This window comes from Thamnophis sirtalis, unplaced genomic scaffold, assembly GCF_051295495.1.
Source record: "Thamnophis sirtalis isolate CommonGarterSnake01/CBP01778 unplaced genomic scaffold, rThaSir2_p1.2 scaffold_7, whole genome shotgun sequence".
NCBI lineage: Eukaryota > Metazoa > Chordata > Lepidosauria > Squamata > Natricidae > Thamnophis > Thamnophis sirtalis.
In genome coordinates, this window is record NW_028261387.1 from 79,148,416 (window position 1) to 79,176,381 (window position 27,966).

Consider the following 27,966-nt stretch of genomic DNA (forward strand, 5'->3'; position numbering starts at 1 on the left):
TTAGTTTGCAATAGCAGTCAGCTCCCCATTTTGTTCCCCTCTGCTGAAAATAGTAGCCAAACTGCTGGATGTCTGGGCTGCAGATGTTTTCAATGTCTGGGTAACTCTCAAATTGTAACGTTAGTTACTTCCTCTTTACACATTTTACACAAGGTGAGTTCCTTTCTGGTTATGAATTCCAGGTGGAAAAGACATATATATTCTGCACACCAGTCTGTGACAGGATACTGCCATATTATCAGCCTGTTTAAACCCTTCCCATTCCCTCCAAAATAGTCATCCTAGCAATAATAAATAGAAATAATATTTTTAAAAACCCACAAAACCTGAATTATACTGTCTTTCTTTCCAGTTGAGCAGTAGGAGAGATTACAAATATCTCCCCCCCCCAAGAGTATATTGTTCCTAAGCTATCCATAGTCATGGAGTACCAAAAATCCCACTCATTCTCGTAGTATTAATTTTTAAAAAAGGAAGAGCAACAACTTTCCTCTACTGTATGTTTGTCAGTAGATATTTTGAGATCCAAAATTTGCCTGGTAGTGTGTCAAAAAATGTGTATGATATTGCTACGATTGCAAAAACGACTCAGAACCTAACTAATCAAAAGAACCCCACAAAGTTCTTTTCCCAGGTGTTCCCCCACAAACCAACCACCTCTGAGAATTGTGAGGATGAAATGACAGTGTGGATTTTTGCGGGCAGTGGCTTTTCTCAACAGTGAAGAAATGGCTTGTGTGGCAATTGTATCGGGAAGGAGCGAGGAAAGATCTAATCAATGGATTCAGGAAAAAGGAAGCTCAAAGAAAAGGACACTAAATCTCTTGGTGAGGGGGAAGGATATCCAGCTAAAGCTCTGAAAATTTGCGGAGGGGGGGGGGAGAGGGGAACCCCTACCCACAAAGGCTGCAGTGCTGAAGAAGTTGAAAAGAAAATGCCAGCTTGGCTGTAGCTTCCAAAGAACAATTGACTAACCCCCCCCCCCTCCAATTAATAATGCTGTGAAAATCTAGTTCCAAAGTGGTACAAAGCAACAACGTGAAAGTAATCATAACCCAATGCTTGCATACAGTGGGGTGTATTCACACAGCAGAAAGCCTCATCTGGCACATGCACAGGTCCAAGAAGAACCCTCCCTATGTGCCCAGGTCCAAGTAGACCTGTGTGTTTTTCATAGGGTGTCCAGGCATGCTGGATTTGTCAAAATAAGACATCTCTGGTAAATCCTATATTGCCTTCAGCAAGTCTTCCTCGGACTTGTTCTTCCCAGTTCAGTTTTCTCCAGTTTGTTCTCCACTTCTGTGGACTGATGTTCAGCACGTACCAGCATACAAACAGCTGCAACCTTCATCTGCCCATCTCTGCCAAACACCTGGGTGAAACAGAGGAAGAGGAAATAAAAGGAAACTTCACACAGCTTGTTCCAGAGACAACCCCCAGTGCCTTTCAGATGCCTTTCTCAGCCGCCGGGTGAGAACTTGCCAGCGATCTATTTCCAAAAGTGAGGGGGGAAAAAAAGAGAAGAGGAATTGTATGCCTCCAAATTTAGCTTTGCGTGCAGATGAAAGGAGAGGGGGGGGGCGCAAAATAACATTTCAAAAGAGAAGGGAGAATTACAGAGTTAAAACGCTGCACGCCTGTGTGAGAGCAAGAAAGATTTTTTTTTTTTTAAAAAGGGCCACCTTTTTTCTTTTTAAAAAAGGGTGAAAAGTGTTCTGCAGAAATGCAAAGAAAGAGCATCCGTTTATGTGAAGAGATTGCAGGCAGGGCGAAGGGGAAGAGGTGTCTCGTAAAAATCCTTCGATAAAAGCACTCTAAACATGTTCAGCAGCCCAATGTACCAGCTCACCATCGCCAAACCTCGAGACAAGCTCCGCCGTTAAAAAACAATTTTTTAAAGACCGAATTCAAGATGCAACGAATGGACCATTAAACGACCCGGGGAGGGAGGGAGAAACGGGTTCAGATTTATGAGAGGGGGGGGATGTGGCTTTGCAGGAAAGGGTCGCAGGAGGTGGAAATGGGATAGGGGAACGTCGCTAGGCACACAGGTTGGTGCTCCTGCATCCCCTCAAACCCCATTTCCCCCCTCCCTCCTCCGGCCCAGACGTCTGCGATCAGCCAAAGTCCTGTCTCTTTAATAAACTGACTGCCTTCTGTCTGCTCGGAGTAAATTTCATCCTGTCATCAGGTCGCGGAGGAGGGGTTTGCTAATACACAGTTTGCTCAGTGGATCGATGCTTCCTGGCATCGCCTCGTCCTGCCTGTGTGCGTCCGTGTGTGTGTTTGCGTGTGTATATTTGTGAGTGTGTGTGTGTGTGTGAGAGAGAGAGGTATATGGATGTGGGTTAGGGTGCGTGCGTGCACGCGTGAGTGTGTGAATACCCAGATTTCCTTCCACCCCGAGAGCTCCTCCGTCCTCATCCACATCACTCTCAACCCGGCATCTGGCAGGCTGCAAACCTGCAGTTTCCTCGGCGGATAGTCGCCCAGCCGCCATAGAGAGAGAGAGAGAGCTACGCGAAGGAGGCGGAGAGGAGAAGGGGGAAAATAATAATAATACTAATAATAATAATAATAAACGGCCAGGGGGGAGGAAGACGAGGAAATAGCAACCCCCCCTCCATCTTCGCCAGCCGAGCCAACAGAACTATTTACGCATCCCGATTTTGTTATTTATTGATCCACTTTAAAAAAAAAAACCCCAACATTGCCCGGGCGCACAGCAAGGGTGCCTTGGATGTGCCTGGATGTCTGCATCAAAGGAAGTCTCGCAACAGTTCAAACAAAACAAGGGGGACCAAAAAGGCGGCCCCCCCTCAGCTCCCCCAGCGCCGTTTTGGTTGTAAGACAGAAAAGAGAAAGAAAGAGAAAGAGAGGGAGAAAAGAGCCCAAACAAAGCTGCCATCCTCCGCATCCCGAAAGACTCCGAACAGGTTGATCGCGCCCCGAAGGAGAAGCGAAGGCGCTCGGCGCTGGGGTTGCCGCCGTGCCCGTTGAGCGGCTGAGGAGGAGGGAAAAAAGGGAGAGGAAAACACACACACACACACACACACACAAACCGAGAGAGAGACACACGCTCGCATACACACACACACACACACAGGCGCGCACGCCGAGAGTGAGGGAGAAAGAGAGAGAGAGAGAAAAAAAACAAACCCCGCCAGCCTCGGAGCCGCTTCGGATCTGGGAAAGAGAAGTGAGGTTGGAGAAAGTACAGCGATGCCAAGGCGGAAACAGCAGGCACCCAAAAGGGCGGCAGGTAAGAAAGACGAGGCGAGGCGCCCCGGGCTCCTCTTCCCCGCCTCCCCGGATCTGGCTGGTGGGTCATCCCTTTCAGACATTCCCTCCGTGGGTGCGTGACGGGGATTCAGACGCTTCGCGCGCCCGGTTTTGCCAGCAGGGTCTACCTCCGCCTCTTGCATTTATTTTTATAAATTTCTCTTTCCTTCGGCTCGGCTTCTCTCGCTTTGACGCACACACACACACAAGCACACACCGAGACATAAAAACACGCGCGCACGCACGCACCCCGAGCCCTCTTTCCTCAACTTGGACGGGATTTTTGAATCAGTTTCTTTTTGCAGTTTCCTCTCTTTTTTGACTTTTTTTTGGGGAGGGAAGGGTGGGGGGGCGTGTTGGCGTTTCCCTTGCCCCGCTTTCCCAAGCTACAATTTTCTTAAACTTTCTCTCCCTCCCTCCCCCTTCCTTAACTTTCTTTCCCTTCACCGCCTCTCTTGGCATCCCCCTCCTCGCTTCGCTCCGGCTTGGCATCGCTTCGGGTATGGGTGTGTGTGTGTGTGCGTGTGTGATGGGGGGGGGAGGTGTGGATGGACCGTTGGACCTGTATATTTTTGCAAAGGCAGGTGGCGTCCGGAAAGGATGGGCGATTTTTCTCTTTCTTTTTTTGAGGGGGGGGGCGCTGAAAGGAGGTTGGGGGCGTCCGCCAGCGGTGCCGGGTTTTTTTGGGGGGAAAGCTTTGTTTCTCGCTGCAGTTTTGAGACGCCCGTCCGGGAGAAATAGCTCGGGGGCGGGGGGGGGGGAGGCGGCGAAGCTCGGCTGTGCTGCGGATGAACCCGCCGGGTTGAAGTTCATTCAGCCCTTTGATCTCTTTGGCGTGCGAAAAAGAAAGGGAAAGCAAAGCGAAAGTCCGGCCGGAAACCGAGTTGAGCGTTCGGAGAGGGGGTGGGGTAGGGGTCGGCGACGGGCTGCTGAGCGGGGGGTGGGTTGGGGGAAGGATCCCGTGCGGATCCGGGCTTCCCGCTGCCCAAAGTTGCCATGCGAGGCCCAAAAGGCCAAAGGCGGCGGGGCTGCGATTTGCAGGCGAGCCGGTGAGCTCGCTCAACTTTTGGGGCAAAGGGTGGGCGTAGGGAGGCCAAGCAGTGGACGCTCCCGAGGCCGAGAGCCGAAGGCTGGCCTGGCCGGGAAGACGGTGACCGGGGGGGTGGGGGGTGGGGAGGCTTCACCTTGGTCTGGCTGTGAGTTCAAGTTTGGTTCGGTGTACTTGGAAAGAGGTCCGAAGAGTTGTTGTTGGTGGCCTCTTTTTCACCAGTAGCCATAGAGGTGCGGAAGAAGTTGGTTTCTCTGTCGCCAGACCCACCCACCGAGGGGGGAGAAAAAAAACCCAAAACCAACAACCAGCTTTCCAGTTGATTGCCAGCTTTGATTTGACATTTGATTGATCACCTGTCATCTTGCTGCCTTTGATCTATTCATTCTTGATATATATCAATAAATCACTCACTATGGTAACCTGAGTGCCAATGACGCAAGTCTTGCCCTCTAGACTCTTTTAGCCAGGCAAGTACAATTGTTATCTTGTTTGGCTTTAATGTGGGTGGGATTATTCTTTTATTCTTTTATCCTCACCCCCCCCCCCTTTTTGGGTCATTGTGTCCAGTTAGATTAAAGCTATACAACAAAGAAAGTTGATTTTTTAAAAAAGCAAACAAACTTCCCTACCCATGAAACTATCTGGATGTTCAGGGCGATGTGCTGGAGTAAATGCCGTAATGCTTGAGAATTGTTTGAAGTTGAAAATAAATTTGGAAGAAAAAGATTTGGGAAAGTTTTTCAAATATGATTCAGTTCAGTTGTAGGTGTGTGTGTAGTTCACATTCTTCATATTTGGAGTTTAATACACATAAAAGTACGCGAGAGAACTCATCTGTATATAAACTAATTTGCAAAGCAAATAGTACATGACTATTACTGTTAGTATTACTATTATCTGTTTCACAGCAATGTAAAGGACTGCAGTTTCTTCTCCATATGCAAGGAGGTTTTTTTGGTGGGGGGGGGGAGAGAGAAAAAGAAAGAAAGAAATCTTTCTTGGTCTTTATGACTCTTTGTGTTTTTAAACTTCCCAAGCCCAATATTTCCTAAGAATAAAGTGTTTTTGAAACTTCTGCTATCATGAAAACTCATCATCTATATATACCTGCCATTTCAAAATGTTCCTCTCTTTGACTGTCTTAATAAATTGCTTTTCATTCAGAGTATGCACAAGATTAGAAAGAAACAGGATTGATGGCGAGGGGAAAGAATAGGAGGAGAGATGATACTGGGCAACAACAGCAAGTGATTTAATGGCATCTTCTTAACTGATTCACTGTAATGCCATCCTTGGCCTGGGCCCATGGTTACGTTCCCTTGATCATTTATTTCTTGTAAAGGTTTCCAGGCAAATACTTTGGAAAACTTGGGCACACCTCACTTTCTCTGCTTAAGGAATAATGCTTGTGATTCCCTTTCAACAGTGTCTTCTTTCGGGAATTCTTTTGTTTTCCACTCTGTATGGTTTCAGCTGGTTTCTTTAAGGGACAATTTAGTAGGGGGTTTTTTTTTTCCAAGAGAGTCCACCTGAAGCAAGATTAAACTGGATAACTGGGTGTGCATTATAGCTTAGCCATTGTTGTAAGATTACTTTTTTTTCTTTCCCGCATTCCAATGAAAAAAAAAAGGTTCTGTTTTAATAGCTGAATACCGTCTCAAAGTCTCTGTGCCACAGTGTGGCCTTGGAACAGAAGGAGGAGGAAGGGAAGGAAATAATTGATTATCCCGATGTTTGGCACAACTATTCTCTCTTTGGCTTTCTTTATTGAGCCTTTAATCTTCCTCTTCAAAAGGGAGAAAGAGCAAAAAGGAAAAAAAAAGAATTAAATGTTTGGGAAAGGTCTGTCTGATTCTTTTGTCTGATGATGAGTTTGACTGGGTTCGATTCAGTTTTTTAAAAAAAGTTTACAACTTTTGAGACCGCCAGTCTGTAAGGGGGGGGGGAAGTTAAGTGATGGGATTTTGGATTTAGCTGTCTCTGTTATGGCTTGGATTTAATGCCTATGCAACAACTGTAAATAATTACATCCAAGCATCTACTTTGGAAACAGGTTTCTTTTCTGATTAATGAACATCGTAAAGGTTAGCGAAAACAAGCAAAGGAATCAAGGAGGATGGCCCGCTGGATCCTGGAAGCATGACAATTTCTCTCTCTCCCCCCCCATTAATTTTAAGCCATGACAACCTTATATTTTACAGAGTGCCGTAATGAAAATCAGCAATGTAAGTGGATAAGGGGATGAGGAAGGCACTTTTTTATCCTTCTCTCCAAAAGCATCTTCAGAAATGGTACTCGTGAGTCAGGGAAAACAGCAAGGGTCAGATGCATATGTTCCTCCGAACTCCTTTCTCAGCAGCAATTGTTCTTTTCGACTATTGTCTGCCTAATTCTTTGAGCAGATGTTTGGATATTTTTAGGTCAGTGCCTGACATTACATCATACCTTGACTTGCAATGATATATTATCATGTGCGTTGCTATCCTCCATCCCGAAAGAGCCCAAGGTGCTTTGCAGATTGTCTGTCTGATTCGCCTCTTCTCCCATGGCTGCAAGACAGCAGAAAATGCTCTCGCAGCCAATGAGATAACATAGAGGAGAAGAGAGGAAGAGGAGAATCAAGCCAGGTTGTTCCTGAATGACAAAAATGCAGGTGACTCTGGGAAATTGCCCGTTTGTGTGACCCAACACAATGGAAAGGGAGGAACTAGGACTAAGACTGAATTGATATGTTAATTCCATTTTTTTTAAAAAAAAAAATCTATATCGGAAATAGCTTTCCCAATTCCACAGGATTAAGCTCTTCTCTCCTCCTAGGACTTGTCGAGATGTGCATGTTTTATTTTGTACATTGTAAATTCGCTGTTCATTGCTCCTGAATGTAAACCTGAACTTAATAGTTGGCTTTTCTGCTTCCTCCCTGCCCTTTGGCTCCCCTTCCTACCTCTGTTGGGGCCTGAGAGGTTTCCCTTTTAAGAAGCAAAAGCCCCAAAGTACAACAGAGGAAAGAAAGAAAAGAAAAGGAGAGAGAGGAGAGAGAGAGAGAGAGAAAGAGAGAGAGAGAGAGAGAGAAACCAGCTGCATCTACTTTGTTTATGGGAAGTAGAAATGAATAATGCAGAATTTGTTTTCATGAAAGTCCTCGTGTGGCAGTAAACATAAGGCTATTAGCAATCATTATTTAAAAGTTGCAATTTGCACCTTAATAGTACCAGTTATTAAAATAGCGAATGATACATTCAGATGGGGCAAATCTGCATTCTTCGGAGGCCGACTAGGGAAGACTCTGTTCTGATTTATGCTATCAGCACGCTCTTACCAACGAAAGCTTCGGCTTCGATATTTTGTTAGTCCTATGATTAGGAAAGATAATAAAACATTATTATCTTTAAGCAACATTAGGTGTAACAGGGGTTAGAGAAATGGGATGAGCCTTTCTTTCATTCTCTCGAGGAAACGAATGAAATATTAAAAACAGGGCTGTAGACCTCAGAGCTCATAACACAGTCAAATGACTTGAAAACAAAACTCTCCGGAAAGAGGAATGGACAGAGATGGGTTGATCAGAGGAATGCATATCCTGGTTCGTGGGTCAGACTATTGGATAGCGCCCAAAGTATATTAGGAATCCTCAAACTGCCCTGATTGTGCCCTGACCCCATCAGAAGGGAAAGGTAGGAAAAGGCCAGAGATATCACATGGTAACTTGTGACAAAAGTCCAGAGACCACTTGGCAATATAAAACCATGTTGCACACCTAGAAAATTGTTGCTTGGGTTAAATCTATCTTGTACTATTCTGCCTCTAATTTTCTTTAGGATATCAGAATCAGTGTGCACTGCACACGCACAGATGCATACATACACAAACACAAATCACTGCATTTCCCTAGCGTTCAGGTCGTCCTGATAGAAGCAGCTCATGTCTATTGACAGTGGGTAATGATTAGAGTTTCCTCTGATTATCATCAATAATTACGCTAGCGTTCTTCACAGAACATGCTTATATCCAGCTGGGAAAATGCCTTATCTTGTGAAGGCCATTAGGTGAATAGAACTTTGCAGCCGAGCAGCTAGATTTGGCCATGGTGAATTGGCTGGGGTGAGTTGTCCCATTCCAGACCTACTGTCCCCCAACCTTACCCTCTTTTAAGGGCTGAATGCAAACACCACACGTTGTTTCTGAGCATTCGCATGGCTGGCTGGGGCCGGACGAGCTACGTTCAAGAGCATGGTTGGAAGATAGCAGATGGGGTGGGCTAAAACTAAAATGAAACATGTGTAAAGACAGTTGGAGTTATAAAAAAATTAAAAAGGAAAGGAAGGGAAACGAGAAAGGAAGGATGCAGGGAGGCAGGAAAGAATGAAAGAGGGCAGGAAGGAAGAAAGGAGGGAGGGAGGGAGGGAGGGAAGGAAGGTTCTCAGAGATTTGCAGAGGTTCCTCTGCTTTTATCAAAATAATGAAAGCAATGTTGTATCACTGTGACCCACGTTTTATCACTTTCATAGTTGCCTGCAGTGTCACCACACATACATGAAAGGGCTGGCCCTTGTGTCATGACAGTGCAACTATTCCTTTTGCCTTCCCTTGAAGCCCTTGCCCTTAGGTTCCCCCCCTGGGCTTCCCCCAAAGTGGAGGGGGATAATGCTCATGCTTGCTTAGTTATGAGGAAGCCAAAGGGCATCTGTGCGACATCCAGGTGCCAGTGTACGATTATTTTTACAGCAGCCTGTCGGGGTTTTTTCTTCTTCTGGCATTTGATATCAGTGAAAGAATTTCTCCCACTGCGTTTTTCAGACTGGGAAGTATGGGCCCTCAAGGAGGTTGTGTAAAGCCATTGTGTAATAGAAAATGACAACAACATCAGAAGTAGCTTCTCTGCCATCTCCAATAGTAAAGTAAGGTTTTTTTTAAAAAAAACTCTGCAGAAAAGACTGTCAGGCAGTATTGGAGGGGGGAGAGGGAGGGGTTGTAGGGGGAGAGGAAGAATAGCCACTTGGGGAAGGAAGCGCTTGTAAATCAGATTTTAGAATCAGGATTAGTAAAGGATGCCTTTGCCATATCTTTTTATTTGATTTAAGCAGAGTGCTCTTGGCTCCAAGTTTTGCGGTCTTTGTAGGCAGCAAATTGCTAGTGAATTTTTTCTTTTTAATCCCAGAGAGATTGAAATACGTTTCCTCGCTTTTTCTGACTTGTCCATACGTTGTATGGCATAATGACATTCAGATAGTGAGTTCTTTTGTAATTTGCGCATCACACCAATCTCCCAAGCTACCCCAAGTTTCCATTGTCCGTAGTCTCGAGTTCCCACAGGATGAAACATTTACTACAGTTAATCCTTGATTTAAGACCATAATTGACCCCAAAATTTCTGTTGCTAAGCGAAACATTTGTTAAGTGAATTTGGCCCCATTTTACAGTTTTTCTTGCCACAACTGTTAAGGAAATCACTACAGTTGTTCTGTTAGTAGCACGGCTGTTAAGTGGATCTGGCCTCCCCCCTCAACTTAGCTTGTCAGAAGTTCGCAAAAGGTGATCAGGCGACTCCAGGTCACCACAACTGACATAAAAACCACCATAAACAAGCATCCGACTATTGATCATGGGAATGCGGCAACAATTGTCACGTGTGAAAAACTGGTCATAAGTCACAGTGCTGTTGTAACGTTGAATGGCCACTAAACGAATTGTTGTAAGTTAAGGACTACCTGTATATTATTTCAAATGTTGGTACTAGCCACCTTTATACATCTGTTAAGATGTTGCATATAAAGCTACTCTGGAATGGTGTGCATCTATAGAACAGTTAATAAAGACTTCTAACCAGGATTTACAATTTTTCTAACTCGAGTAACTTCCTCCAATGTAACTGAAAACAATTTATGGTAAAGGTGTTCCTAGGTATGATATCACATCAAGTGAAACTCAATACTATCAAGAAGTTTTCTTCCGTCTCTTCCTCTGACGCCTTTACCCCCCCTCCTTAAACCGCAAACTCCAGGAAATTTGTTTTACATACTCTTTGGTGCCAATTTTACTTCCAGTTTTAGCATGTGAAATATTTGACTTTAGTGAAGCTCCAAAATGCACAGAATTTAAAAGCTAAGAGGCTGATTTATGCAAGCAATCCAATGTGAATATTTAAGGGATGAAACAACAGTTGCGAATCTGGATTCATTCTGGTTCTTTTTTTAAATATCCTTTGTAAAAAGTGTTCCCCCCCCCCCAAGATCTTCCTTTCCCAAGATCTAGTGGTGAAAGTAGCTTATTGTTAATTTTATTAAGACAGCTTGGTTTTTGCTTGCTAGGAATATATATGTGTGTGTGTGTGTGTGTGTGTGTGTGTGTGTGTGTGTGTGTGTGTGTGTGTGGTATTTGTGTATGTATATATATTTGTGTATATATTTAGTGTCACAACCCCTGGTAAGCCCCAATTATGGGAAGAAGCTAACTGCTTCCATCATCTGTCAATCGGCTCGTCACAAGAGTCCATCACGACAGAAACCCAATATTTTTACTGTTGCTTTTGTTATATTTGTGTTTTATTTGTGTATATATATATATGTTGTATTTGTGCTGATAGATCTAATCTAATATTATATATATTATATATATTATATATATAATATATATATATATATATATATATATATATATATATATATATATATATATATATATATATATATATATATATATATATATATATATATATATATATATATATATATATATATATATATATATTCCCACAAGTAGCAGGGTGGCATTAAGAGTCTTGCCTTTGAGCCAGCCGGAAATACTAGCAATGTAAACTATTTTGGCTTCATTCCTTCAGCAAATTGATTTTGTATTGTTGGTCCAGCTTGACAAAGCCATTGGAGGGGAACTTACTCCTAAGTATCTGTACAAAGGATTACTGCCTGGACTTTATTTCTAGATTTGGCATTAAAAGGAAGATGAGATTAGGTTCTTAATCCAAAAGAAAAGGGATATTGTTAAATTTAGAGCATGAGCTGCATTTTATTCTTCGCTGTCCTGCCGAACTGCTCTACTGAATCTTTGGGGAAGTCTTGATTGTTTTTATTATAGTTGCTTTAAATCTTATAGCAGTTTCCCCCCCCCCACTTCTCCATTTGCATGGCATTATCGGTATTGTGTTTTCTTAAATTATATATGTCGTTCTGGGATGCTCTTCTGCATTGTCCCTATAAAATGGAATTTTAGTTCTATTTTGCTAGTGGTATAAAACATCATGCTACCTTTGAGAGATTATTAAAATGGGCTATTTTATTTGGGATTGCAGTTTCAGGAAAGAGAATCTAAACATTTGTGAATATCCATATCCACTCTAGTATACTAAAAGCACCATTTACACGGAGCTTTTTTTTTTAAAATATTATAATAACCTCTGATTTTCACATTTCTTTAACCTTAAAAAAAATAAAACCGGAGGCTTAAAGCACCTTTTGCACAATAGAAATCTTTTCATTTTGAAACAAAACCAAAAAATCCGTGCACGCACACACCCAATAAAATAACCCATCACAGAGAATAATTCCTTTGCTAGATTTCTTAGGCATCACAGACAAGCAGTTTCCCCCAAGCATTTTGACATGTGCTTTTTGGTGACGAGTGTTGATTGTTACCTTGTTTTTAAAACCTAGATTTTCTCCATATGACACATTTTTGGAGGGGAACCCCCCCACTCCATTATTGTTATGATTGCCCTTGTTTATAAACTTCCTGCTTCTAATGACTCGAGAGTATTCCTGCAACTATTGCCATTAGGAAATCTTGTTATTCTCCAGCCTTTGAGCCATAAAATATAAATTCCATTCCCACAATCTACGTATTCTTTTTTTTTGGTCTGACTTTCTTTCCAAACTTGCTTTCTGTTTAGAGTGTGCTAGCAAGAAAAAAATTAGATTTGACTTTGGAAGATGTGTGAGAGGAAATACTGTTGCGCAACTGCAGTGATTTGTTAGCATCTTTTGAGCTGGTTTCACTGATGCCATCCTTATGTAGATAAAAGATTAAAATGGATACTTTGAAAACAAAGTGGTGTCTGTCTGTCTTCTATCTATCTATCTATCTATCTATCTATCTATCTATCTATCTATCTATCTATCTATCTATCGATTTATATGGCAACCAACTCATTCTCAGTGACTCAGGGCAGCTTACAAAATATAAATATCTTCTTCAGCCAAAATATAAATATCTTCTTCAGCTTGAAAAATCTTCTTGGATGAGAAGCAAAATGTTTTCAAGGAAAAAATAAAACCCAAGAAAATCCAGTTGACTTTTGAAAATCACTTTTTGGGGCAATAGCTTGATGAAATTTACCTTTTGTTGTCAAGCTAAAAAAAATGAAAATAAAACCAAAATTCTCTCTGGGTATAAAAAGTTTCCAACAAAAGAAGGAAAGCTTCTTTCTCTCTTAAGAAACATACTGTATTTTTAGTTTTGGGAAAATAAGGGGGGAAAGGCCCAATGATGGCTAGCTTTTCAAACATCATGAAAAAGCTGCCTGTGATATATCTCTTGGCTGTTTAACATGACCAAACAAAACTGATCAGAGCTAAGTGTACCTTCTTCTAAGACAACCAACCTATAAATAAGTGTAAATAACTCTCTTTGCTCCGTCTTTGACGCAGGTGATAGCTGTCCTTCTCCCAAACCCCACAAGCAAAAGCACATAAAGGGAGAGCCAACCTACATGAGAAATGAAGCATTAGTGATCTTTCTAACGCACGGAAAACAAAAGAAGGAAAAAGGAAAAACCCACATCTTAAAACAGCAAGGCGTAATTAGAAATTGTTCTTTTGTTATAGAAGAGAAGAGGTTCTCTTCCCTCCCACCCCTCAATTGAAGGAGCCCTTATGCTTTTTTTTTTTAACGACATCTTAGCATGCTTCTACTTGCATTACAAACTGGAGAAAAGGCAGGGTAAGGAAGTTACTTTCCAGGCAAGGCTGCCCGACTCTCTGGCTGTTACTCACTTAGAAGAGGTTTTTGTTTTTTTTTCAGTCCTAGCTGATTTTGTCCCTTATTTTCAGGGCTCGCTCCAAAGTTTATTCCGATAGTATTTTCCATCCGAAGCAATGAAATCCAGGCAGGGTTGAGAGCCAACAGCTTTGCAGGAAGGCTTGCAAAGTAAAGTAAAAAAAAATGTGTCACAAAAGCACCTTCTTTCTTTTATGCTCCTGGTGATGATAAACATAGCATTGTTCAACTTTATTGGGAGAGGGGGGGGGAACCCGAAGGAAAAAGTTGTAGCGTCAAAGCTGCTTTTCGATTGTATTAATGGAAATTCATCTCGGTATATTGCATCTATTATTTCTCTTTCTGGCTCTTTGCTATATATTTGCTCCTTGCGTTCAATATAAAACTGCTATCATCTAATGATACCCTACCTTATTAAAGTTGTTCACGATGCAAAAGGGACCACAATAGGTGCCGTCTTCTACCATAAATGGTTATGGAAAAGCCGGGCCGCTGAATGTGTGAAAATAACACAATCCATCTCGAATAACCATTAAACCTGGGCATGTCAGAAAAGAACGACAGCCACTACAGAAAACTTTTTTTTTTACTGCAAAAGAACCATAGCCGTAGCCCCAGGTGGCATATCTGAGAAGCAATAAGATTTTTAAGAAGCTCTTGGCTCTTCCTAGATCACCCTCAGAAGGGTAATTTAATTGAAAAACCTGTTTGCTGGAGTTTGTGTATGTAAACAGGCAAGGCCCAGTTTTCCTGGGATCTCTTTTCTGGATTTTGTTAATAGTTAGTTGAAAGCGGGGACAGAGACCAAGATAAATTTGAAGTGGTTTGGGTTTCGTGCCTGAGCAGGGGGTTGGACTAGAAGACCTCCAAGGTCCCTTCCAATTCTTCTATGCTATGCTATGCTATGCTATGCTATGCTATGCTATGCTATGCTATGCTATGCTATGCTGCGTTGCGCTGCGCTGCGCTGCGGTACAGTATGCTATTTTCTCATCCCACCCCTTGAAATATTGAACTTAAATGCTGAAGGTTGTAACTGGTAAATATATATATATATATATATATATATATATATATATATATATATATATATATATATATATATATATATATATATATATATATATATATATATATATATATATATATATATATATATATATATATATACTATTATAAGAAAATGCTATTAAATATCCTCCAAGCACATTCCTACTTAGAATATTTGGCTTGTTTCTATAAGATTCCTTTACAGTTTGCCTTGGAAAAAGAATATCGTGCTGTTTGTGATTTTAATGAAAATAATTACATCCATCAAAATCCACAGGGTGATTTCAGCTCTTCGTGTAACTGTAGAGAAAGAAAAAGAAGGGGAAAAAAAGAAATGAATGCTTTGGATTGAACAGAAAGCAGTAGAATGTAAAAATCAAAAGCTGTGCACAGTCTTTTTGATTGTAACATTTAGATGGAGGATTTGTTCTGTTCAATTATTGTTTTTTTTTAAAAAAAAAATATTTAGTTATACTACAGTGGTAAACATTTGCCTTTATCTATGGCCAAATTTGAGAATTTATGGTTCTAAAGGGTTCCCTTCGTTTCTATCCACAAGGTGAATGAGATTTTTGTTTTAAAGGAAATGGCTGGGATTTTTTTAAAGACACAAAATACCAATTTGGGATTCCAAAAGAGACAAAGCATGCTGGGCCCCATGGAATTCAAATGGCAGTGTTGACAAACATGGCCAAATAGGTAGAACAGGGTCATAAAAAGGAGAGTTATGGCAGACAGGAAGGATCCTCTTATCTCATTCAAAACAGGAAAGGTGAAATGTACATTGTCTACCCCAAATAAAGGCGTCAAAGAATCTGGTGCTAAGTTAAAAAAAAAAAAGCTATATGTGTTCTGGGAATTTGTATCAATCTGCGCGATAGGGAGAAGTCTATCTACCGCTGTGACTTCAGCATGTGCTGTTTGAGCATCACCAAAGGACCTATTGAAATTATTTACTTCCTTAAACAGCTGTGATAGATAGTTGTACAGTGTGTATCTTTCCCTTATTCTGTCTCTTGTCACAGTCATATTAACAATACCATCGACTCAACTCCACGCTAAAGAGTGTGAAACGTAAAAAACGCATCATTCTTCCCTAATTTATTTTATGCTACAGGAAGAACCCAGTGGCCTGATTCCCCTTCCCAATAATAATAATATACCAACCTATTGTTGGTATATTATTATTATTATTGCTATTATTACAATACAATTGTATCACAGCGGCCAGTTGTTTCGCCGGATTTGGCATTGGTTACTAGTCGGGCCTCACCCAGGGGCCTAGGACGTCGTAACGTATTTTCGTAATATGCGTGCAGATCCAAGCAGTGCGGCTTTTTGCATTTGACTGATGGTGATTTTGTCAATTTTTAACTGTTTTAAATGTAATTCCAGTGCTTTTGGAATAGCACCCAGTGTGCCAATTACCACTGGAATTACCACTGCTGGTTTGTGCCATAGTCATTGAATTTCAATTTTTAAGTCCTGGTATTTTGCGATTTTTTCATGTTCCTTCTCAGCGACCCTGCTATCACCTGGTATTGCAATGTCTATGATTGGGACCTTATTTTTCTCAACCAGTGTGATGTCTGGTGTATTATTATTATCATCATCATCATCATCATCATTATTATTATTATTATTATTATTATTATTATTATTATTATTATTATTTCTAGTGGAGATATTTTCCCACAACATCTTCCCACATTTTATTAGGAGATCAAAGTGAAATTAAAATTAGGTGAAATTGTTTTTTTTTTAAAAAAAATGGTGACAAAAGGAATACGCTATTCCTTCACGCTCGAGATGATTGAATGCAAATTTGTCCACCAGATTGGTCTACAAATCTGTAAGAATTGCTGCATAAAATAGATTGTAGAAATTGTGGAAAGAAGCAATGGAGGGAAAATAATCAAGGAGAGAGAAGCAATCTAGAACTAAGAAGAGATTTCCTGACAATTAGAACAATTAATCAGTGGAACGACTTGCCTCCAGAAGTTGTGAGTACTTCCAACACCGGAGATTTTAAAGAAGAGATTGGACAACCATTTGTCTGAAATGGTATAGGGTTTCCTGCCTGAGCAAGGGTTGGACTAGAAGACCTCCAAGGTCCCTTCCAACTTGGTTATTCTGTTAAATAATTATTGTGAAGTTCTGTGGCACAGGGTAAATGTGTCTATCATTGGCTTTTTAAAAGTCCATTAATGTGACTCACTGTGTGCATTGTGAAAATTCCAAAGCTTTCAATACTGTGCCATGTTCTAGCTTGAAAGGTTCTGTATTAACTTGACCATTACTCCCCCCCCCCCGCCATAACTCACTTGTTTTTCTCATCATGGAATTCAAGACTGCCTGCATTAAACTTCCACACCCCTTCTACCTAAGTACTTATTCAGTTTCAGCAAGACCGTTGCTTTATCTGTCCTCAGGTCCATGTCAGGTGGTGTCTTCCTGCCATAAGAAGGATAAAGAACAGGTTATAAAATGAGACAAACGTGGAACAGGTTATTGTAAATGTTTAAACACTTCTTCTCTTTTTCTGCCTGTGTTTTTGACAGACCTGCTGAATTTCCGCAGTGTTGACCTTTCCTGCAAGAAACGTAGTCATTTAAATGAGGTGGAAATTTCAATGAAAATATTTCCCTTTGCATTCCCATTTGGCCACTTGGCTTATGTTTGGTACTGCTACCCGAGAAGCGGTTTCCTCCCTGGGTGCTGCTAGCTCTACTATGACCCATTGATAGATCTGTTGGAGAACAGAGTCCATTCCATAGAGATGGTTCTGGGTTCAATCTTTTCTGCATTTCCACTTGAGGAAACAAAATAATATGAAATCTGCTGGAGAACCTGGATGAACCAGCCTTCTTTAGCCTGACTAAGAATTTGGGAACTGTAGCCCCAGAGAGCCATTTGTCTGAAATGGTACTGGTCTCCTGCTTGAGTAGGAGGTTAAACTGGAAGATCTCCAAGGTCTATTCTGTTATTCTAACACCATTTATTTCCCATGTTTGATTGATTCATTTCCTTACTTATTCGGTTTAAATATGCTTCTCTCAAGGCAAAACATGTAAGAAAGCTTCAGCAATAAAATCATATGACGTTAAAAACACAATGTCAGGCTTGGAAGCCATCTTTGTATTGAGCCTCTGGCTTGCCACATGTTCAAACCAGGGGTGAAATTCAGCAGGTTTTGACAGGTTCTGGAGAACCGGTAGCGAACATTTTGAATAGTTTGTGAAGAACCACCAAATATTATCTCTGGCTGGCCCCAGAGTAGGGTGGGAATGGAGATTTTGCAATATCCTTCCCCCCAGGAGTGGGAAGGTAATGGAGATTTTAGAGTATCCTTCACCTGCCACGCCCACCAAGCCACACCCACAGAACCGGTAGTAAAAAAAAAAAATTAACCATGGATTCAAACATATTCTACTGTGGGAAACTGGAAGAGGGAGATTGTACGGAGCATGGGAAACATGTAGCCAAAATAACATTCCTTCTCAGAGAGTCAAGGTCATCTTGTCCCTGCACCTGAACTGATGTGGATGGGAAGAATCTTCCTTCGTGACAGTGGCTGATTGGGCCATGTGATGGACACGGGGGTGCTGGGGCAGGGTCTTGAACGTTCAACTGAGTGAGGAAAGCCTGGGAGGTCTCAGATTCAGGTTTTTTCCAGATGTGCCAACATGGTTTCTTTAATAAATTTGAATTTTGAGGAATCTCTAGCCTCAGATTCTTATTTGATGGAGGATGCTATTTAGAACCCTGACACACAGTACTGAAGTGTCAACGCAACCAAAAAGTATCAGCAACTAAACATAAATGCCCACTCCCAACTTTTCTGCAGAAGTTCAAAATAGCTTATATGGTGATTCCAACTTTATTCCTACAATAATCCTGAAGGTAGGTTGGGTTGAACTTCCATGGTGAAGAGTACACTTGGAACAGGGTCTACACAATCCTAGTCCAACTCTTATTGTTGAAGCAAAACCATCTTTTTGCAAGAGCAGAACCATATAATACATGCAGGGAAGGCCTCAGAAAATAATTTGGTATTAATATATTTTATTTATTTATTATGCATGTTTTATGCCACTTCAATCAATTTTGACTCTAAGCAGCATAAATATTTATGTTGCTTCAATCAATTTTGACTCTAAGCGGCATAAATATTGTTGCTGTTTCACAATCCGGGACTTCCATGCAACGCACATGGGTTTTTTCCCCGATGGTAAAAAGATGGGATCATTTGGCCTGATGAAGAGGGGACCCAACAGTTCCCCCCTCTTCATTCAATTCAATTTAAGCAGCATTTAAAGTTCCCCAATCACACTCCAGCACATAAAAGATTTTTCTACTCTGGCTACTTTTTCTCTGTCTCCCTCTTTCCCACCCTCTTTCTTCCTCCCTCCCTCCCTCTCTCTCCCCTCTCTCCCTGTGTCCTTCTCCCTCTTTCCCTCCCTCTCCTTCTCTCTCGCCCTCTCCTCTGTCTCTCCCTCTTCTCTCTCTCCCTCTCCTTCTCTCTCCTTCTCCCTTGTTTTCTCCCTCTTCTTCTCCCTCTCCCTCTTTTTCTCCCTCTTTTTCTCTCTCCCTCTCTCTCTCCATCTCCCCCTCCCTCTTCTTCTCTCTCTCCCTCTCTCTCTCCCTCTCCTCTCCCTCCCTCCCTCTCCTTTCCCTCCCTCCCTCTCCTTTCCCTCCCTCTCCCCTCCTCTCCCTCTCCCCCTCTGCACCCTCCTCCCTTCTCCCTCTTTCTCCAATGATGGCCTCACTAAAGATAACTGAGACTAAACTAGTTGTAAATGGAAGAGTAATCATTTCATCCGCTTGGAAAAAGTTGGAAAATCTTTCACCAGTTTCAAAACCATTTCTGCAAAAGTATGCAATGTCTAAGGCTGTGCCTTAGATTTATTGCAATGTGTCCACATAGCATTCTCAAGCAATTATATCACAATGGTCAATGTTGAATGGCGTTGAGGAAAGAGTGGATAATGGAGTGTTACTCAGTGTCAGGGGGTTGACTCCCAGTTGATTCACACACAGCCTGATTTTCTCATCAATGGTTAATCAGATTCCCATAACTGTTAACATTTAATCCCTCATCTGGGAATTCCATTTTTTTTTAAAAAAAAACAACCTCTAATGAAAATTGTTCCATGGGGGGAAATATTGTATCACAAAACAAATCAGTGTTTCCATACATCAGCATCACAAGGAAACTATGAAGAGCAAAAAACAAATCAGTAAAAAAAAATGTAAGAAAATTGTTTATGCTTAAAGTGCCACACCACACTTAGTTATGAAGGTCTTTGCTGCATCTACATTCAGAACTTTTGCGCTGACTTTTGGCCTTGGCCAAGCCAGAAGCAAAACTATTTTGGTCTACAAATTTATCCAGTGGATGTACCAACGGTCTGGGTTAAAAGCGGGAGAAGAAACAAGAGAAAGAAAGACAGATCGATCCAAGAGACAGAGTAAGAAAGATTTGGGGCAGATACAATGAGAACACAGGAAATTAAAATTTTAAAGTATTCTGCGGCCTCAGATAAAATGTAGATTCCGAAAACATTTTTAATATAGTCAGCATGATTACTAATTGAGCCTTAAAACTTATTCTCTCAACTATAATACACATGTTTCTTACTAATCATCCATGCTCGTGTCATTTCTTCTCAATTGTGTGTAATAGCAATTATTTAATAGTGCTGCATCCCTCCCCCCAGAGAGTAGAAATGGAGTACAGTATATCTGTGGGTGGGTACACTATCCTTACAGCTGTATGTCTGGAATTTGGCGAGGCACGTCTAATGCTTAAGAGAGATTACCCTGTTGCTGGCTATGAGAAGGAAAAGCGTTTCTCATACTTTCTATGCACTGATGAAATCTAAATTATTTTGCGACTGGTTCTTTGGCCATGGCTTGGTGGGGGGGGGGAGTCATGTGACTGGGTGGGCGTGGCCAGCTTTTTTTCACTTTTTAAAGCATTTTTTACTACCGGTTATGACGAATAGGTAGTAAAAAATGCTTTAAAAATGGAGAAAAAAGTTCTGACAATCGCACAGCTCCCAGATCGTGACCCGTCAAAACCGCGTTCCACAAAAGCGCGGTCGACGAAAGCGCGTATGTGACGTCATCACAGCGCGACGAAAAAGATCGAAAAATTGAAATAAAAATTAAATTACAGCAAGCCGATTCACATAAAGGTAAGGGTTAGGTTTAGGGTTAGGGTTAGGGTTAGGTTAAGGGTTAGGGTTAGGGTTAGAGCGTTAGCGTTACGTTTAGCGTTATGTTAAGGGTTAGCGTTAGGTTTTTCGTTAGGTTAAGGGTTAGGTTTAGGGTTAGGTTTAGGGTTAGGTTTAGGGTTAGGTTTGGGGGGGTTAGGGTAAGGTTTTCGCTTTATTTTTACATTTTTCGATCTTTTTTGTCGCGCTGTGATGACATCACATACGCGCTTTCGTCGACCGTGCTTTTGTCTACCGTGGTTTTGTGGTGGAACCCTCCCAGATGATACGCGCAATTGTCTGAACCTTCCCCCCTCCACTTTTTAAAGTATTTTTTAATACCGGTTCCGGTGAATAGGTAGTAAAAATGCTTTCAAAATTGAAAAAAGGTTCCGTGACAATCAGCTGTGCTGCACGATCGTCGGAGCCTTTTCCCCACTTTTTAAAGCATTTTTTACTACCAGTTTCAGTGAATAGGTAGTAAAAAATACTTTAAAAAGTGTGTGGGGGAGGTTCTGATGATCACACGGCACCTTTTTTTCACTTTTTAAAGCTTTTTTTTTTTTACAATTGGTTCAGACAAATCTTAGCATTTATTGCTACCGGTTCTAGTGAACTGGTTAGAACCGGTAGCATTTCATCCCTGTTCCTGTGCCAGGGTTCCAAGTAACACATTTTCTGGATTGCAGCCCACACATTATCCTTTCACATCGTTTAAAGTCACCACTTTTCCCCCATTGATCTCAGATCAATAAATCTGTTCTGAAATTGAGGATGTGGTTAGTTGCAATCCTTCTCAAGCTATACAAAAGAAAAACACTTTAAATGTTCAGGAAACTGGGTGTATGGTGCCTGCCTCCAAATTATAACACATTTCTTAGTTTTGCCTACCGAAGCTGTATTTTGTTTTTCATCAAGGTGGTGAGAGATGTAGAACCCACTTCATAAAAATGCATTGTTTAATATCACAAATAAGACTCCACTTGGCAGTTTTCCCTAAGAACACCTCTTAATATGAACTGTCAAGATGTCTAAAGATGTTTCTTAGTTGTAAGCATTTAATTATTTGTGACACTCACACTAATATTCAGAGATGTGTGTGTGTGTGTGTGTTGGTGGGGAATAATGGTATTAAATATTTTCTCTTGTCAAAAAGTAACAAAACATTACGTGCGTGGCAAACTCTTCATTATTTTCATAAAACTTATTTGTGGCAAATTTTTATCGCTAAAACTGAAAGTGAATACCAATGTTCATATTATGTTTTTGATGCTCCATATTGTACAAACTTAATTATGACAAAATGGTTAAAATATGGTTGAGAATATCAGCTTTGAAATTTGGGGATCAGATAATGGAACACCTTATTTCCTGACAGTGAGAACAATTAATCAATGGAACAGCTTGCCTCTGGAAGTTTTGGGTGCTCCATCACTGGAGATTTTTAAGAAGAAATTGGACAGCCATTTGTCCAGAATGGTATAGTGTCTCCTATACTAGTAGACCGTCAAGATCCCTTCCAACACTATTATTATATGTTTATGCATTCCCCTAGGGCAGTCTTCTGTGATGTAGTGTCTCCCAGATGTGTTAGAACCACGTAGTTCAAACTTGCTTCTTACCAGACGTGCTAGCTCAGAATTATAGAAGTTATGATGCCAACACATTTAAGGTAAAGGTAAAGGTTCCTTTCGCACATATGTGCTAATCGTTCCTGACTCTAGGGGGTGGTACTCGTGTCATTTTCAAAGTAGAAGAACCAGCACTATCCGAAGACATCTCCATGGTCATGTGGCCAGCATGACTAAATGCTGAAGGTGCACGGAACGCTGTTACCTTCCCACCAAAGGTGGTTCCTATTTTTCTACTTGTATTTTTTACATGCTTTCAAACTGCTAGGTTGGCAGAAGCTGGGACAAGTAATGGGAGCTCACTCTGTTAAGCGGCAGTAAGGATTTGAACTGCTGAACTGCCGAGCTTTCTGATTGACAAGCTCAGCATCTTAGCTACTGAGCCATCTCATCCCGCCAACATATTTAAAGGATACCAATTTTGGGGGGGAAACTGATATGCCACCAATAATAATGAACAAATAAAACCATTTTTTGTATAAAATAATGTTTTGAGTTCTTTGAAAACTTTTTACTTCTCTACAGAAGTATTCCAAATTTCATTAAACGTATGTCTTGGAAACAGAGTCCACTGCACTGCACCTTTGTTGTCCTGTCTCTTTTTATATGCATGTTACATGGATTTCATGCATGTAAAAAAAGGAGTGGTTGCGGTATGTGCTGTCTTTTTTTTTTTTTTGCTGAATTCGGAGAAAGCAGGTGACTCTTTTTGAAGACATAATAAGATGGATAATTATACCTGCAAACATCTCTCAACACTGACTGGTAGCAAGAGCTCAACAAGAGATTTTTGAATCCCAGCTGAACATTTCATAACAATTATTAGATGGCATTTCAGCAAGAGGAATACTCAAGAGCCAGAAAAAATGGAAGGCATTAAGTGACGTGACTATGGAACAAAATCTGAAATGAACCTCCACTACTATGTCTACCCAGCAGTTTTATAGAGGCATAAGGATTCCTATCTCTTCAAATTATTTATGCTTTGTTTCCAAAGCCCCCTACTATCTTTCTGAATTATAGCCTTAGATTTGAATTTCATGACTCTAGCTTCAGTCTCTAATTATAACTAAGGAATGCCTGAAATGCACTGCAGCCTGAAATGCATCTTGGGGGAAATCTTAAACATCAATAAATAATTTAGTTTGACAAAAACAGATGAGAAGGAACAATTTGGAACTGAGTTGCATTTAATATGCTATCTCTTAAATATTGTTCCGACAAAGAAATATGGAGTATCCTGGAGTGATATTTATTTTGGTCCCCTTCTTCCTCTCCTGCCCACCCACCCCCCAAAATTGGGACAGATTAGTTTTTGACAAACTGTTGTGTTAATTGGTGGGATATTTTTGAACTGGCTGGTAAAACAATAGATATGCATATATTTGAGGATGGAGAGAGAGAGAGAAAGAGAGAGAAAAATAGATGAGAGAGGAAAGAGAGAAAGGGATGAAGAGAGGAAAGAGAGAAAGAGAAAGAAGGAGAAAGAAAAAAAGAAAGATAAAGAAAGAAGGAAGGAAAGAAAGAGAGATGATAGATAGCTAGATAACTAGCTAGATAATAGATAGATACCCTGTTTCCCCAAAAATAAGACCTCCCCTGATAATAAGCCCAATTAGGCTTTTGAGTGCATGTGCTAAAATAATCCCTCCAAAAATATAGCAACACGGCAGGAGCCATGAGTTGACCATGCTTGCTGCCTTCTGCACCTCAAAAATAATAAGACCTCACCAAAATAAGGCCAAGTGCTTATTGCAGGGGTCAAAAGAAAATAAGTCCCTGTCTTATTTTTGGGGAAACATAGCAGTGGTGAGTTGCTCCTGGTTTAGCCCGGTTTGGCCGAATTGGTAGTAGCGGTGGCAGGAGGCCCCGCCCATCCACCCAGATGCTTCTGCGCATGTGTGAGCATGCCCAGGAGCGAGCCCAAACGATAGTAAAAATATTTGCAATCCACCATTGAAACACAGTAGATGATAGATGATAGATAGATGATAGATAGATAGATAGATAGATAGATGATAGATAGATAGATAGATAGATAGATAGATAGATGATAGATAGATATAATAAATAAATGCAAATGATATAGATATACAAAGTAAGATACCTGCTGAAGGTAGACATCACAGCTTCTGTAGTAGAAAAAGGAGACTGAAATAATCCAAGTCCCTAGTAGTAATTAGGATGGCTTTAAATTGATTGGCATAACTCACTGGCACCCACAGGAAGCATCAACAAAAAAAGATCAAGATGGTAGTTACAATGATCTATTGAAAACAGGTGGGACTTCAGGGAATTCCACAAGAAGCAGCATTTGCATTGGATGAAATTCTATGTCAATTGGAAGCTTTGGGGTGTTTTTTGAGTGAAGAACTGGCTCTGTTTTAGGTTTGTGGATCTTTGTATACAAATCAACAGAATAGTTTAAAATCTGTAATGATTTAATATATTTCTTTGTTTACATCAATTAAATGATGAATATGTTCAGTCTCCATTTAGAAAATAAAATGTTTTTATTGCCTAATTAGTGTTTCCTATGTTTGGAAAATAAATCAGCCCAGGCAAAAATCCAATTGTCTTCATAGAGCAATCTGAAAGAGTGAGATTCAAATTTGTACAGGTTCAGTAATGACAGTAGTCTTAATACAGTCTTGGATATGTCTACTAAGAAGAAAGTTCTTCTTTGTTTAGTGAAGCATCCTCTCAATTCAGTAGATATAGTATTGTTCTGTCTAAGATGTTCTAATTGGAAGTGAAATAAACTCTTCAGTTCCTTAAAACATTTGTATAATTTCCACAATTGATTTACTTTTTCCCCTTTTAGTGCAGGAATTAAATGCAAGAAAATGCTCTACATGCGTGTGTTTCTGTGTATCATACATTTTCAATTGTCTAGACTAAATATGCTTTTGTTCGTTCTTCAGCAAGCATCTTTTAAAAATTATTTGCTTTATGTTGCACATGTGTTAGACGCAAACAGCTTGCAAAGCTTTGCCAAACCTCAAAAGGAAGCAAGTTCCAGAGTTAGAGAAAAGGACAAGATGGGATATCAAAATCCAGAGATATGACTATACGATAGTATATCATCAGCAACAGAGGAACAGGCATAGCACAGTGATAGCATATAAAGTAAAATGTTTTTGAGTTAAGTTCCAATATTGGGGGTGGGGAGCCAACACAGTTTTAGGCTACATAAACAGAGGGATAGAATCAAGATCATGTGAAGTGTTAATACCACTTTATAATGCCTTGGTAAGGCCACACTTGGAGTCCTTCCTTCTTATTAGGTGGCCAAAGTATTTAAGTTTCCTCTTCAGGATTTGGCCTTCTAAAGAGCAGTCAGGGTTGATCTCCTCTAGGACTCACCGGTTTAATCACTTTGCAGTCCGAGGGACTTGCAGGAGTCTTCTCCAGCACCATAGTTCAAAGGCCTCCATTCTTTGGTGTGCTCAGCCTTTCTTATGGTCCAACTTTCACATCCATCAATTGCATCTGGGAAAACCATAGCCTTGACTATACGCACTTTTGTTGGCAGGGTGATGTCTCTGCTTTTTAGTGTGCTGTCTAGATTTGCCATAGCTTTCCTCGCCAGGAGCAAGCATCTTTTAATTTCATAGCTGCAGTCCCCATCTGCAGTGATCTTGGAGCCCAGGAAAATAAAATCTCACACTACTTCAATTTCTTCCCTGTCTAACACGTGAAGTGTTAATACCACTTTATAATGCTTTGATAAGGCCACGCTTGGAATACTGCATTCAGTTTTGATCGCCATGATGTAGAAAAGATGTGGAGACTCTAGAAAGAGTGCAGAGAAGAGCAACAAAGATGATTAGGGAACTGGAGACTAAAACATATGAAGAACGGTTTCAGGAACTGGGTATGTCTAGTTTAATGAAAAGAAGGACTAGAGGAGGCATGATAGCAGTCTTCCAATATCTCAGGGGTTGCCACAAAGAAGAGGGAGTCAAACTATTTTCCAAGGCACCTGAGTGTAGAACAAGTAGCAATGGGTGGAAACTAATCAAGGACTGATTAGAACTGAGGAGAAATTTCCTGACAGTTAGAACAATTAATCAGTGGAACAGCTTGCCTCCAGAAGTTGCGAATGCCCCAACCCTGGAAGTCTTTAAGAAGATGTTGGATAGCCATTTGTCTGAAACGGTATAGGGTTTCCTTGGAGAAGAACTCCAAGATCCCTTCCAACTCTGCTATTGTATTTTGTATAGGAGATGCTCAGGACTGAAATGAGGGATTCTTAGTCCACTCTGAGCTTGGTTGTTGTTGTTGTTTTTTTCCAGACATTTCATTACCCATACTAGGTAACATCATCAATGCCAATAAGAAGTGGGGGTTTGCTCTCAGTTTATATTCTAAAGTTAAGCACAATTTTTGGTGGCTTGGTGGATATATCTATGCAGTTTTCTTGAAAGTGGTTTGCCATTGTTGTCTTTCAAATATTTTCCAGCATCCTGGTCTCAGGATTTCCTAGGGGTTTCCCATTTTTAACATTTGTTTCATGGTCAACTAAATGGGCTTAGATCTTGACATTTACTATGACATTTCCTGGTTCTTGAAGGACATAATTATGCAATGATCTTTGAAACTATATGGAAGTGGCTTTCTGTTGCGTTTTCCTTGAATGTTTTTGGGACTTCCCAATCTAGTCTATAAACAAGCACATGCTTACATGTACGGTGTCTTGGTTCTACCCCTGCTTTCTTTAGATAGGTCTGGGAAAACCGTGACAGTTTAGTGCCCTGACTAGATACAATGCAAAGCAACTTAGTCTCTGACAATATTTTTGACTGATGTCAGAGAATTGATACCATTCAGTGCAGATCAGAATTAGAACAATAGCTAGCCTCTAGTTTTTATCTCCCTTTCCAATGAAGTGATGTGCACCACTATCAAAAGAGGCCTTGCCAAATTGCTATTCAGTCAGCATCAACAGTTTTGGTTATAAACTGTTGCTGAGGTGGCGCAGTGGTTAAATGCAGCACTGCAGGCTACTTCAGCTGACTGCAGTTCTGCAGTTCAGCTGTTCAAATCTCACTGGCTCAGGGTTGACTCAGCCTTCCATCCTTCCGAGGTGGGTAAAATGAGGACCCGGATTGTTGTTGGGGGCAATATGCTGACTCTGTAAACTGCTTAGAGAGGGCTGAAAGCCCTATGAAGTGGTATATAAGTCTAACTGCTATTGCTATTGCTATAATTAAATGAATTTGCACATTTATGTTCACACACAACATATTTGTAAATATCAGGTGCAAGAGATATGCTGTGTTCTGGTTTATACTATAGGAGATTGGAAACAAAATATACAGCCCATTTCAAACAGTAGATTTTATCATACAACTTTTGCCTTGCATAATACATTGTGAATATAGTTCAGAACAGAGCTTGAAATGTCTAGATATGGAGTTTTGATAATACCAAGAGAAATCATATTCATTTCTGGCATCCTCTGGCATGTATGTTGTCTTTTAAATAAAGGTAAAGGTTCATATGTGCTCAGCTCCGTTTCAAAGCCGAAGAGCCAGCACTATTCTAAAACTCCATAGTCATGTTGCCAGCATGACTAAATGCCGAAGGAGCATGTAATGCTGTTACTTCCCATCAAAGGTGGTTCCTATTTTTCTACTTGCATTTTTACATGCTTTCGAACTGCTAGGTTGGCAGAAGCTGGGACAAGTAACAGGAGCTCACTCCGTTACATGGCACTAGG

General features: G+C 40.8%; 1 protein-coding gene across 2 annotated transcripts in view; it reads left to right on the forward strand.

Moving 5' to 3' along the window:
• The first annotated feature begins 2,334 nt into the window (after window positions 1-2,334).
• The window catches only part of TSHZ2 (teashirt zinc finger homeobox 2), a 429,090-nt gene continuing 403,458 nt past the window's right edge, over window positions 2,335-27,966 (forward strand). For both annotated transcript variants that reach the window (XM_087720472.1, XM_014057746.2), the window contains exon 1: window positions 2,335-3,262. In XM_087720472.1, the coding sequence (XP_087576598.1) occupies window positions 3,223-3,262 (40 nt within the window). In that variant the 5' untranslated portion in view covers window positions 2,335-3,222. The remainder of the gene's footprint in view (window positions 3,263-27,966) is intronic.